General features: G+C 41.1%; 2 protein-coding genes and 1 non-coding gene across 4 annotated transcripts in view; 1 reads left to right on the top strand and 2 right to left on the bottom strand.

Moving 5' to 3' along the window:
- Positions 1 to 13347, bottom strand: part of LOC144512835 (uncharacterized) — a 50144-nt gene extending 36797 nt beyond the window's left edge. The window contains exons 1-2 of one of the 2 annotated variants that reach the window (XM_078243785.1): positions 13084 to 13347; positions 10872 to 10943 (exon numbers count right to left, since the gene is read on the bottom strand). In XM_078243785.1, coding sequence (XP_078099911.1) covers positions 10872 to 10911 — 40 coding nt within the window. In that variant the 5' untranslated portion in view covers positions 10912 to 10943; positions 13084 to 13347. Of the gene's footprint in view, positions 1 to 10871; positions 10944 to 11088; positions 11226 to 13083 lie in introns of those variants that run through there. The other variant, XM_078243786.1, reaches the window with a different exon arrangement.
- Positions 11996 to 12069, bottom strand: trnat-agu (transfer RNA threonine (anticodon AGU)). The gene has a single exon. It is a non-coding gene; the product is annotated as a tRNA-Thr (tRNA).
- LOC144512817 (uncharacterized) overlaps positions 12568 to 14744 on the top strand; it is a 6270-nt gene continuing 4093 nt past the window's right edge. The window contains exon 1 of the mRNA XM_078243760.1: positions 12568 to 12770. Within this exon, the coding sequence (XP_078099886.1) occupies positions 12707 to 12770 (64 nt within the window). The 5' untranslated portion in view covers positions 12568 to 12706. The remainder of the gene's footprint in view (positions 12771 to 14744) is intronic.

Here is a 14744-nt window from a genome sequence, read left to right as displayed (position 1 = left end):
ATGGGCGGAGCTGTGGAAGGCAGAGCCACAGCGGATCAAGTTTCTCATCCAGGCAGTATATGATGCGCTTCCCAGCCCATCAAACCTTCACATATGGGGCACAGTGCAGTCACCAGCATGTCCACTGTGCTCCAAGCGTGGAACCCTAGAGCACATTCTGAGCTGCTGCTCAAAGGCACTGGGAGAGGGGAGGTACAGGTGGAGACATGACCAGGTGCTGAAGCCATTGCTGCAGGAGTCGAGTGGGCCAAGCGCTCCCGCCCCTCCAAGCAAGCCATCACCTTCATCAGAGCTGGAGAGCAGCCAAGACCAGCTGCAAAAACATCTGCAGGCATCCTGGCCACTGCGAGGGACTGGCAGCTGTTGGTGGACCTGGAGCAGCAACTCAAGTTCCCCAACCACATCGTGACCACCACCTGCGTCTCATTTCTCCGTCTTATCCCTTCCCCTTAGTTTTGCGCGTTCACGTGAGCGTAAGGGCCATCCCAATACTCATTTTGATGGAGGGGTAGGGCTAAGGGGAAAGGCTAAATACCCCTTAAAACCATGCAAAGACGCAAGCTTACTTGAAAGCAAGGGGTATCCAGAATACATTCCGCAACCGGCAACAACGGTTGCCAGATCGACCACAGAGATCCATAAATCTAAGTACTTTCGGCTTAAAGAACTGAAAAGAAGAAAAATTACGACAGTCTTGTTTTGTGCTCTACACAGTCCTGTACATATACAGTGGTGTGAAAAAGTGTTTGCCCCCTTCCTCATTTCCTGTTCCTTTGCATGTTTGTCACACTTAAGTGTTTCGGAACATCAAACCAATTTAAACAAAAGTCAAGGACAACACAAGTAAACACAAAATGCAATTTGTAAATGAAGGTGTTTATTATTAAAGGAGAAAAAAAATCCAAACCATCATGGCCCTGTGTGAAAAAGTGATTGCCCCCCTTGTTAAAACATACTATAACTGTGGTTGTCCACACCTGAGTTCAATTTCTCTAGCCACACCCAGGCCTGATTATTGCTGTTCACAATCAAGGCATCACTTAAATAGGAGCTGCTTGACACAGTAAGGTCCACCAGAAGATCCTTAAAAGCTACACATCATGCCGAGACCCAAAGAAATTCAGGAACAATTGAGAAAGAAAGTAATTGAGATCTATCAGTCTGGAAAGGGTTATAAAGCCATTTCCAAAGCTTTGGGAATCCAGCGAACCACAGTGAGAGCCATTATCCACAAATGGCGAAGACATGGAACAGTGGTGAACCTTCCCAGGAGTGGCCGGCCGCCCAAAATTACCCCAAGAGCGCAGCGACGACTCATCCAAGAGGTCACAAAAGACCCCACAACAACGTCCCAAAGAACTGCAGGCCTCACTTGCCTCAGTTAAGGTCAGCGTTCATGCCTCCACCATCAGGAAAAAGACTGGGCAAAAATGGCCTGCATGGCAGAGTTCCAAGGAGAAAACCACTGCTGAGCAAAAAGAACATCAAAGCTTGTCTCAATTTCTCCAGAACACATCTTGATGATCCCCAAGACTTTTGGGACAACATTCTGTGGACCGATGAGACAAAAGTGGAACTCTTTGGAAGGTGTGTGTCCAAGTATATCTGGCGTAGAAGGAACACTGCATTTCATAAAAAGAACATTATACCAACTGTAAAATATGGTGGTGGTAGTGTGATGGTCTGGGGCTGTTTTGCTGCTTCAGGACCTGGAAAACTTGCCGTGATAAAAGGAACTATGAATTCTGCTGTCTACCAAGAGATCCTGAAGGAGAATGTCCGACCATCTGTTCGTGTATTCAAGCTGAAACGAACTTGGGTTCTGCAGCAGGACAATGATCCTAAACACACCAGCAAGTCCACCACCGAATGGCTGAAGAAAAAACTAAATGAAGACTTTGGAGTGGCCTAGCCAAAGTCCTGACCTGAATCCTATTGAGATGTTGTGGTATGACCTTAAAAAGGCCGTTCATGCTCGAAAACCCTCTAATGTAACTGAATTAGGACAATTCTGCAAAGATGAGTGGGCCAAAATTCCTCCAGGACGCTGTAAAAGCCTCATTGCACGTTATCGCAAACGCTTGGTTGCAGTTGTTGCTGCTAAGGGTGGCCCAACCAGTTATTAGGTTTAGGGGGCAATCACTTTTTCACACAGGGCCATGATGGTTTGGATTTTTTTTCACCTTTAATAATTAACACCTTCATTTACAAATTGCATTTTGTGTTTACTTGTGTTGTCCTTGACTATTGTTTAAATTGGTTTGATGTTCCGAAACACTTAAGTGTGACAAACATGCAAAGGAACAGGAAATGAGGAAGGGGGCAAACACTTTTTCACACCACTGTATATTTGCAACCATGTTCTTAATTGAAACGTTTTTAAAAATCGCTAGCTTGCTATGCTAACGCTAATGTTACATTGCTGATTTGCACAACAGTCCCGCATTTCTCTGCCTTGAATGGACTCCATGCATGTCTACAGTTTTAACTTAACTCCATTAGCAGCGAATTTCATTTGACATCAGTGCATAACACTACTTGCTTTGGAGACGTCGATACGTGCTTTACATATACCGTCCTGTATCACACAGGGACGCAGGAGGAAACCCAGCAGTGGATCTACTTTCTGGCTGAAAATGAGCAGTAATCATGTGTAATTCACCTGTACATTGTTGGTGGTTATGATACAGGACACTAATGAAAGCAATGAGTTTGGAGGGAAGGGTTACTGGCCAACAGGCATCAGACTGGGGTCTGGAATTTCAAAATAGCTGTAGTTCTTTGTTTATGGTATTGTGTGGCTTTTTTTGTTTTATACATTTGAGTGCCTTTTTTATTTGACATGTAAGTTATGGTTCTAAAGGTAGATAATGGTTCTGTAATATAACATATTTTATCTGTTAGGTTTACTTTATCGGGCAATAAAGACAGATTTTTGTTAAAGAAAGTGTTTCTGAACATCAATGACATTCAAAACAGTGATAAACAGATATACAACACACCATACAGGGTGTATAAAAATATGTATTGCAAACAGACCTAAGTAGTACGCAGATAAGAACATCTGCACCACCAAAGTGAACATAAAAGAACTATAAAATATATACATGCATAGGACACTGTTGTCAAAACCCATACAATCAACATACACACTTGCAGACGGCATCTTGGAAGTTTGTGATTAATACTGTATGGTGACGTAACCAAGTGGTGTCTCATTTCATAGGGGTATGTTTTCACCCCTACCCTTTACCACTCGGTTTCGAGGGACAAGGGCTAGGGCTAAGACGAATGGGTAGGGGTAAGAGGTAGGGATAAGACAGAGAATTGGGATTCAGCCTAAGATCAGATATTGTTCTCTTGTCTGAGTCCACCAAATAAGTGGTTCTGTTGGAGCTAACAGGCCCTTGAGAAGACCGCCTGCAAGAGGCCTTTGAAAGGAAGCTCGCCAAGTACGAGGGACTGGTCAGCGAGTGTCGACGAGCCGGATGGAGAGCAAGCTGTCTCCCAGTAGAGGTCGGACGCAGGGGCTTTGCAGCCCGATCCCTGTTCAGAGCCTTCAGTCCGTTGGGCATCGATGGACTTAGGAGGAGAAGAGCCATCCACAATACCACCGAAGCGGCAGAGAAAGCCTCAAGATGGCTATGGCTCAAGAGAGGAGATCCATGGGGGCAAACAAGCTAGATTCACCAACTGGACACAAGCTGGGGGTCTGATCAGCCTCAGTTGGGTCGCCTGGGTGAGGCGTGTATGATGTTGAAAGACCCGAAACACCCAATGAAATTCCAAGTGTTGCAAATGACTCCATCCTGGAAAAAAGGCTGAGAGGGGGCGGATCATGTGGCCAGCAGCTAACATAACCTCACTGTGGAACCGGTTTGAACATCGATGTCGACCAGATTCTGGAGGCCACCATGAGGGGAGATGTCGACAGGAAACTGCAAGCCATGACAAGGCGCATTGATTGCCAACCTCTTTAAGTCCACTAAGGAGCTGCTAGGACAGAAGCGTAGCGGCCAGCTGGTCTGCTGTCAGGAGGAGATTGATCACCACCTGAGGGAAACATACAGCAACCCAGCGAGAGAACAGGAGTTGGGGGAGTGCAGCACTCCGATAGACCCTCCTGGGCCAAGTGTGCTGTTCATCATGGCAGATCTGCAGCTGAAGGAGGTTCGAGAGGTTGTCGGGAAAGCGCGAGCAAGCTCTGCTCCAGGACCAAGCGGCACGTCGTACAAAGTGTACAAGAACTCCCCTAAACTCCTGCTGCGCCTGTGGAAGATTCTGCGTGTCATCTGCGTGTCAGGAGGAGGGGCAGTACTCCTGAACAGTGGAGAGTTGCTAAAGGGGTCTGGATTCCAAAGGAGGAGAACTCTAAGATGCTAGACCAGTTCCACATCATCTCCCTGTTGTGTGTTAAAGCCAAGATCTTCTTTAGTGCAGTCTCCAACCGGCCGTGCACCAAACCTCTCAAAGAACAGCATCATCGACACATCAGTTCAGAAGGGGGGAAAATCGCAGGAATGCCTGGATGCTTGGAACATACAGGTGTGGTGATGCAGCTCATCACAGAGGCCAGAGAGATGTGCAAAACATAACAGAATATGTAAACAGAACATATGTTTTAACATATGTTAAATTGTAAACAGAAATAATCGATTATGGCCCGGCCGATTATCGATGCGGCATCGTCCATGTCCACGATTCGATACATCGATTTGATTAATTTCAACACCTCTAGGATGGGATTACTTTTGACCACTAAAGTTTCTGCTTCAATCTCTGTTATTTCCTGTTCTCCCTCTCATTTTCTTACTTTTGTGTTCTCTCTTTTGCGCCACTCACTCCCTTCGCTCTCTCTTTAGGTCCTTTCTTTTCCCTCTGATTCGTTCCGGTTTTCTTTTTTTTTTGGTCTCCATCCATTTCTTCACTTACACAGTCACTCAGTCGAAATATGCACACACGTCACGTGGCACACTCCATAGGGTCTGCTCATGTTACAGACCCGTGCACGTCACGTGCACTAACATGAGCAAGTGGTAACTGGCCAATGAAACATGATCATTACATGATTACATGATGCATTTGTGTTAACGGAGACTGAGAGTCCCTTTTATTTATCGTTTTGGGTTGTTTTGTTCATTTATTGTGGATATTTAAAATGTCTTCCAGTTCAAGTGTTTAATATTCTTTAGAAAAAAAAGTTTATTGATCTTTGAAAAGGTGTACCTGCATTATTATGCCATTATCATTATATTAGATGAAAATGGTCTCAGAACAACAATATTATCGTTTATCGCAATCATTTCTGGGACAATTTATCATCCAGTAAAATTTGTTATTGTGACAGGCTTAATATCAGCTGCTCTATTTCAGACTACAAAGACGTGCATGCAGGCTCAAATTCTACCACGTCGTTTTATCGGGATAAAGTACAGCTGGGCAATATATCAGCATTATATCGATATCGTGATATGAGACTAGACATTGTCTTAGATTTTGGATATCGTAATATGGTATAAGTGTTGTCTTTTCCTGGTTTTAAAGGTTGTGTTACAGTAAAGTTGTCATTTTCTTAACTTACCAGACTGTTGTAACGGTTCTATTATTTGCCTTTACCCACTTAGTCATTATATCTACATTACTGATGATTATTTATCAAAAATCTCATTGTGTAAATATTTTGTGAAAGCAAAACACTACAATATCGTTGTGGTATCGATAGAGGTATTTGGTCAAAAATATCGTGAGATTTGATTTTCTCCATATCGCCCAGCGCTAGGATAAAGCAATAAGCAGAAGGAAACTCCGCTAGCTGCTAGGCTAATGTAAAGTGCAACGGTACTGCAGCGTTAATGTTTCCACCTCAGCTGAGAACAGAGAAATGTCTATGCCTTACCTACCGTGTATTATATTTAATGTTACCTGTAGACATAATTCATAACAATGGGAGACAAAATAGAAATCCCCCATATATTTAACAGACTGTCTATCCTCTTGTGCAAAGCTGAAGTGAATCTCTTGAATATAGGATAGAACACAGCCAATGATAACTAAACAACAGTTATTGTATTACATTGATTATTATATTTCATATGACACGGTATATGAACTCCTGTAACTTTCACCAGTAAAAAAATGTAACCAAATAAAAAGGGCTCCAAATAGGCCTGCACGCTGTAGGAAAGAACTGACATTGCGATATATATTGCGATATGAAAAAAGAAGATGACATAAATAGCTCTATTTGGAAATAATAAATCATTCTCGAGTACTGGGATGATTTTGTAGGGGAGTGCATCTACATAGAAAATAAAAATGAAAAAGGAACTCTTCTAATGTGAACCATTCTTTGTTGAACTTTAATGTTTGACAAACACCAAAGCAAGTAAGGCTGTGACTACTCTTCTGAAGAGATTTTGGAGAGGGACATTAGGTAGATCAATACACTGGTTGACTACGTTTCCAGCGCCGCGGCTCCAAACCGTAACGTTAGCTGGGACAGACGCCTTGTTTCTTTAGGCTAACTATATTAGCTTTAGCCTGGCTGGTAGCAGCTTTCTGTGGTGAAAAATGGCCGGGAGGTGTTGTGATTACGTTGCGTTAATCAGGTGATTTAGTTTGCCTTTGCAGCGAACATAAAACACCCGACTATTGTTGCTTCACTACCAATAGAAAAGTAAGTGCATCTCTGTGTCAGCTGCCGCTTACGGTACTTTTCTACACACGGAGATCCTCACTTCCCAAAACAAACCCAGTTGGACTAACGTTACGTCACATACACACGTTGCCCACCTGGCCACCTGTCTTAAAGGGGAAGGGTCGGCCAATAACAATCATGTAAAAGGAGAACGGTGAAAGTTGACTTCTCTATCAAGCAGCAAAAAAGTTTTAGCGTCAACATCGCAATGTGCTGCAATGTAACTGTCTTGCATGCGCACATCGCGATGTAGACGATGAAACTAAATATCGTCCAGCCAAACTCCAAACTAACTTTTTTTATTAGGAGCACTGTAGCCCCCAACTGAAATTTTGGTAGCACTATAATTACATATAAATCATTTATTAAGCATTAGTTACCTATTAGTTAATGATTTGTTCATCATTATTAATTTTTTGTTCATACATAATTAATCCTCAGTAAAGCATTTGCTCACACAGTTATGAATGGTTTGTTCATAGTAAACAAGCCTATTAGTTAATGGTTTGTTCATCATAATTAATCTATTGTTCATACATAATTCATCATCAGTAAAGCATTTATTCACAGAGTTATAAATGGTTTGTTCATAGCAAACAAGCCTATCTAGAAAAATACTTTTAAGTACAAGATTTATACTTAATATATAATGAAACAACCATTTATAAATGAAATCATTTCCCATTATAAACCAGTTGCAAACCATTAGTAAATGCTTTGTTCATCATTTGTAAAGCATTGCTCCTATGTTAATTCTCATATACACACACTCATAAATGGTTTGTTCATAGTCAATAAGGCTCGAAGAAAAAATAGAAGTTTGACACTAAATTATCGCGAAAACCATTTGTAAAATAATTTTCCATTTATAAACTATTTACAAACTATTAGTAATTTTCCATATTTATCTTTAGTAAAGCATAATTCCTACATTCAGTCTAATCAGTAAAGCGTTTGTAAATAGTTAGTAAATGGTTGGTCCATAGTAAGTAAGCCCATGTAAAATGTTTATAAGTAGGTTTTTTTTAACGGATAGTTAGTGTGTTAATGCATCTTTAACAAGCACTTACCAACACATCAATTCATGATTAACTCATGAGTTACTGATTAGTTGACTACATGGCGTGAGCCCATCTAAAGTGAGGACTTGCTATGCTTTACAAAGAATTTATAAATGAGTTGCAAAGGCTAGCAGATACAAAGAGACACAAGTAAAAAAAGAATTTGTAACCCTTATTACAATGTATTATCACCGATTAGCATGGATGCTAGCAAACTCAAGGCCTAGTGCTTAGGAATGACTCACCTAACGGAATTCACTGCCTCTAACTCCATGACAGTGGATTCAGGCACAGCTCTCTTTTGCTCTATTTACAACAAAGCATAGCCAGTATTAGATAGTATATTAGATATATATAGTATAGAGAGTATTTAAAATTGATTTAATTCACTTAATGTCGCTCTTTGTCTGTCTTTGTCTAGCTTTGATGGGCTTATAAATAAGCCAATGGGTGAACTTGGGTCAGTGAGCTGACCAATCAGGCTATGTTAGATCGCTAGATTTACGTCCCCTCACGTTCCTTCAGGCGCCTGCATCGGAACGTTGTATGAGGCTGCGGTTATTCACTCGGTAAGAGAAAAAGGAACGACATTTAGTGAATTAAATCAATTCTACATACTAAATGGTATCTAATACTGGCTATGCCTTGTTGTGAATAGAGCAAAAGAGAGCTGTGCCTGAATCCACTGTCGTCACGGAAATAAAGGCAGTGAATTCCATTAAAATGGTGAGTCATTCCTAAGCACTAGGCCTTGAGTTCGCTAGCATCCATGCTAATCAGTGCTAATAGTGCAAAGCTAACGGGTTAGCTAAGGTACTGTATTCATATGCTAATAGGGTAATTAGCCACAAAAGGCTAGCGGAATACTGCATATTGCCTGTGAAAAGGCTAATGAGACCATCTATTGGTTATGAAAAGTAATGTTGCTTTTCAACACTATTGCTAGCTGTGGGTATTTTGTTGAATGAATGTTAGTACAAATTGTGAGTTTAATTGTTTAACTGGAGTTTATAGTGAAGTAAATCAAAGAGGCTAATTTTGAGTGCATTCTTTCTACTGTTAACAGTACAGGGAGGGATAAATAAGCACGCGTGTCTTAATGCCTCTAAATTACAAACACTGTAGCTTAAGTTATGGGAAACTAATACAATTTGAGATACGTTTACATGCAATTTTATTTAGGATAGTGTTAATGTTACTAAGGTAGGTTCCATAAAACTTGAATTAGAAATGTATTTCTTGTATAAAGGTCGCCTATTAATTATAAATGTACTTTTGATACCTGAAAGGGATTTATATACTTTTGTTACCTAAGAGAAGACATTTACGAACGGTTGTACAACTGAATAGAGATTTAGATATTTCAATATGGATTAACTGAAATATTACCTCATTTTATTTTCATTGTAGCCTAAGCAATTATTACTGAATAGTAATTGAGAGAACTGACTTGGCCTTATCTACAGGTGGAGGAGGTAGAGATTTGAGAAACGCTACGCATGGGCGGTCCGGTCCAGAGAGGGATATTGAATCACATCGACTCTTCAGATCCCAGAGACTTCCAGGGTTGAGAGATTCCCAGTTCAGTTGGCTGGGTGGCGAGCTACAGGATCGAGACTCTGAACTTAGACGGATTGCCCTCATATGGGCCCCAACGTTGAACATCTCTGAACTCTTGTCATCAAAGAATAATTGAGCTCATAGAACTGAAAAGGGTTTCTGTTATGTGCGCACTTTATTATTTTAGTTATTTTTCATACCTGTGTTTATCTGTATGTATGCCATGTTCCTGTGTATATTAATACACTTCTCAAACTTTATCCTGGTTTCCTAGTCTCTTTATTGATGTTCAATTCTCTGTGCTCTTAACAATCTAGTTTTCTTCGGTTCTGGTCCAAATCCACACTGATATCACCTACATAACACTACTATGACCTATTTCATAAATGTACATTCTTACTACATCGTAATAAGGGTTACAAATACTTGTTTTACTTGTGTCTCTTTGTATCTGTTAGCCTTTGCAACTCATTTATAAATCCTTTGTAAAGCATAGCAAGTCCTCACTTTAGATGGGCTCATGCCATGTAGTCAACTAATCAGTAGTAACTCCTGAGTTAATCATGGATTGATGTGTTGGTAAGTGCTTGTTAAAGATGCATTAACACACTAACTATCCGTAGGCATATTTCTGAAGGCATGTCCAAATAGAACATTATGTGTGTGTCCAGGTTCTGTTAGCCTTTGCAACTCATTTATAAATGCTTTGTAAAGCATACAAAGTGCTCACTTTAGATGGGCTCACGCAATATACTAACCAGCAGTAACTCCTGAATTAGTCATGGATTACAATACTGGTAAGTATTTGTAACAGATGTATTGATACTCCAGCTATTAGTTTTGGCCTATTTGGTATATATGGTGCTTTTACATTTTATTTTACAATGACTAAGTGTATAAAGGCAAAAACTAAAAATAACAGCTACAACAGCTTGGTAAGTTCAGAAAATGACATCACTTTACTGTAATGCAGCCTTTAAAACCAGGCATGATATCACGATATCCAAAATGTAAGACAATTTCCAGCATATCGATACGATATCGACATATAGACCTTTTTCCACGGCAGACGTGTTCACATGTCATCGTAGGAAAAGCACAGGTGTATTCAAAACCATTAATGGTGGCTGCGTTCCACTTAGGAGAGGCCCTGGTATTGTGCACGCTGACTCACTGAAATAGCTTACTGGGACACTTGATGGAATTGAGCCATTGTTAAGGTTGTCAATTTCAGCTGTGCTTTTCCTGCCAAGACAAGTCAACATGTCTGCCATGCAAAAAGGTCCATTGCCCAGCCCTAACTTCTTTTTCCCCACTGGCAACAGTGGGGAAAAGCAACACCTCCTGTCTTCCAATTCATGCATTGACAGCAGATATTACTTATTAATGTACTTTTTCAGTTATGACTGACTTTCAAACTAGATAATACAAGTTACATGGCATTATAAACCAGAGCCAGCTCACACTACAATGAATCTCACCCAACAGGGTAACGTTCACGTTAAGTAAGAGAACATATAAGAAGAATATACAACATTGTAAACGTCTCCCACCTCTCCGCTGGCCAGCTGACAGTTTCCTCTCAGAGTTCATGTTGAAGTGCCTCTCCTCGACTTCTCCCCGACCTGCGTTTGAGGAAAAATACGAAGCTCACAACATATCCAATAACACACGTTAGCAGGAGCTAGCTGCGGCTAACGTTAGCTTAGCGCGCGGACTCCCTGCAACAACAACAATAAACGCGTTTCCGGTCAGGGAAAGAAAACAGACCTGCTCTTTGTAGCTTCGTTTCAGGTTTTAAAACCTCATGCAGCAGTTTGTGATGTTTCTCTCTGGAAGGAGACCAAACACTGGCGCGTTTTACTCCGCCGTCCTCATCGAGAGGTAAAATGCAAACAATGGGACGGAGGTCGCAGCCAGTGTTGCCAGATCTCGCGAGACAAATGGGCAACCAGGGGTCCGTTTCAGGAAGAAGGTTTAACAAACTGAGTGTAACGCTGATGTCTGAGTTGATTAACTCTGAGTTTTCGGTTTCATATTTAATCCCAGTTAACTTATAATATTACTGGTGGAAACTGGAATTGTATTACACCTATAATTTCAATTGGGTGCAATCCTGCGGGCGAGAAAGTAACCCATTCTGAGGCTGCAAGCACCATGATCCGCATCACCAATGTTGTAAAGAAAACTGCCGTTTTGCAAAAAACGTAATGCGACACAAAGAATGTGCTGGGATGTTAAAGCATGGCGGATGTTGGTGATATGAGGACGGATAAGGTCTCTGACGGACCGACTCTGAGGTGAAGTTACCTCTCTTTCTGAAACGGAAAAGCCAGAGTTTCCCTCATCTCAGGGTTAACAAACTCAGAGTTTTCACTAAACCTGCTTTCTGAAACGGACCCCAGGCCTGTGAAAACAAGCCCAAAACAAGCGATTTTTTCTACGGAACCCCCCCTCCCCCAGGTTCCGGGAAGAGAAAAAATAATCTTGTTTTGCATTTCATGTGTTTTTATGTACCATCTTAAGTATGTATTAATGTAGTGTTTCTGTGTAAATGTAATATGACAATGAAAACGGTCAGCCTTTTCAATCCTCTTTTACCTTTGCTACCAGGGTAGCATGGGGATCGGGTACACATGCTGATGGGATGCAAACAGAGGTAATCTCTGCAACAACAAGGTGCTGCTGGGATTTGAACCCAGGATCTCCTGTTTACTAGACAGGCACTTTAACCAACTAAGCCACAGCACCTCCTTGAGCGCTTCTGTAACGTTAAGTCTTAATTTCTCTGTTACCTTGTATAAGCTGTACAAGATATAGTACACTGACTGATACATTCTTCCATTTACTATAACTGATATGTTGCTGAGGTTTGCACTGTTAAAGTCCCCAAGAACAATGAGCAGGGAGTTGTAGTGTAAAGTATTTATCTTCTTTATATGTCTTTTCATATATTATCCGTTACTGCATGTTTTTTTATATTTTCATGACTTTATGTGTATTTACTTGTATTTATATAAATATTATTAGTATTTGCAGTATTGCACTTGTTATGTATTTCTTCTTATGCTCGTTTGACTTTGGATGTTCAAGTTGAATAACACACATTTCACAATTTGAAGTTGTATTTTTCCTTAGTCAAATCCACGGAGCCGTTGAGGAAAATAAAGGTCCAGGAGGATCTTTAATGGAGACTGTCCTCATCACCAGCGGGAGGCAGCAATGCGGTAACACTGCCTAGTCTGCCGGGAATGGACAGAGGAAGAAGAAGACGACTACCGTTCATATGTTACCGACCTAAACACCGGAGCAATCAGCGGAGAGGAGCCGTTAGCCGGTATCCGAATAACGGCAGAAACCCCCCGAGGAGTTAGTCTGCTACTCAGACATGGACCGACACCGGAAACAGCTGGAGGTGGTTTTAAAACCGGAGACGAAGCTGCGAGGAGAAGGTTTGTTTTTACTGCTGTGCTAATGAGGCTAAGCTAACGTTAGCCAAACCATTCACAGCATGTTAGCCGCAGCTAGCTCCCCGAAGCTAATGTGTTTCAGAAGAGGATCCATTAGGAGTCTAAGCAGCGTTACGTATGCATCTGTTTGTAGGGTTATCGGCGAAAGAGGCTGCTGTGAATGGTTTCCAGTTCAAGTGTCCTCATGTCACAGGACTAACTAACTTCTTAACAACAACTTAAAGGAACACGCCGACTTATTGGGACTTTAGCTTATTCACAGTAACCCCCAGGAGTTAGACAAGTCCATACATACCCTGCTCATGTCGTAACTCTGTCTGACAACCCCCAGCGCTAGCTAAGCCTAGCACAGATCCTGGAGGTAACCGGCTCCAACTAGCCTACTGCTCTGAATAAGTGACAAAATAACGCCAACGTGGTCCTGTTTACATGTTGTGATTTGTATAGTCACAGCGTGTACAAATAAACAAGGTCACTAGCTTTTACTATCTAGTAATTGTTGACTCTATTACTCCAACTCTGAGCGAACTCTCTGCTCCTCACCACAGGGCTTCAGGTGCTGCGAGTATATCACTCCACCCAAGTAGCAGTGCTTCGCCTTTCTGAGAATATAGTTCCCAGTTTGTATACGGTTAGATAGACGGCTGTGTCTCATGTGACCTTGTTATTTGTACACGTACACATGTTCTATAATATTTATGCACCAGGTGACAATTCAAAATGAAAAAAAATATAAGAATATCATGGAATATAATGCAGTTAGGCTGACCTCTCCAGGTTTACCACATTATTGGTCTGCTGATATGATAGTATCTCATTCATACTGTCTGAAATAAAACGGAACCCAGTTTGGGACTCTGGTGTTATCTGTCTGCTAGCTCCTGCTGGTTCCGAGCCTGGTAGTGGCCAGCTCCCGCTGGGTCCTCGGCCCGGTGGCATCCGCCCGCTCCCGTCTCCAGCAAGGTTATTATAGTTTTGCATTTTTCATTAGTTTGTGTTTTTATTTCATTTTGACTTTTGGTTTTCAAATTCAGTTTAGTTTTAATTAGTTTTAAAAACGGGTTTGCTTGTTTAGGTTATTTTTTTGAAAATGCTTAGTTTTAGTTTAGTTTTTATTAGTGTTAGTTTTAGTCCTTTTTTGTAATATGGGTAATTTGTCAGGGGCATTTCAAAAGGTCAGAAAAAGTATTGTGTAATAATAAGTCAACAAAAACATCATACAGTTTTAGAAATATGTATTCAACAATAACACCAGTACATAAAATGAGCACAAAGATGTTAACAGTCTACACACAACGTTGCAGTAAGAGCAAAATGTGTAAGTGAGGTGTGCCAGGAAAAAAACCTAAATAGCTGATAGACTAAAGAAGACAGACATGAACAGGTGTTTTGAACTTGTAAATTTCATTTAAATTGGATGTTTGTCCTTTTTAAGGCTGATTTCCTGTTGCCAGCATGGGGCGCTATGACTATGAGTCAAAATTGACATGTACAGTAGATGTCCTCAAGACTGGACCCGTGTCAATCATGAGAAATTTCGGGAAGATTGGACGAGATACGATAAAGATACAACTTCCTCGTTCATCGATCAACGCTCACAATGGCCGCTACGCCAATGTTGGGTTTAGGATATGGCTCCAATAGACATTTTTGTACAACATATGCTTAGGGTTGGGTATCGTTTGGGTTTTTTCCGATACTGGTGCCTGAACCGATTCTTTTAAAGATATATATTAGTGCGGTCAGTTAAACGTGTTATTAACTGCGTTAACGCAAGCCCATTTTAACGGCGTGCATTTTTTTTTGTAGTTTTATTTTTTCACATACTGTTGCAACAACTAGTAACGTTTAGAAAAACTACAATACCACACCTGATCTAGCTAGACTGGAAACAAAACAACAGGCATGCCGCACACACTTGTTTGGGCTTGCGAGCCGGCCAAAGAGTAGTAGGCC

Source organism: Sander vitreus, chromosome 24 (assembly GCF_031162955.1).
Source record: "Sander vitreus isolate 19-12246 chromosome 24, sanVit1, whole genome shotgun sequence".
NCBI classification, from domain to species: domain Eukaryota; kingdom Metazoa; phylum Chordata; class Actinopteri; order Perciformes; family Percidae; genus Sander; species Sander vitreus.
Note: the sequence above shows the minus strand (reverse complement) of the source record. Positions and strands in the feature narration are given on the sequence as shown.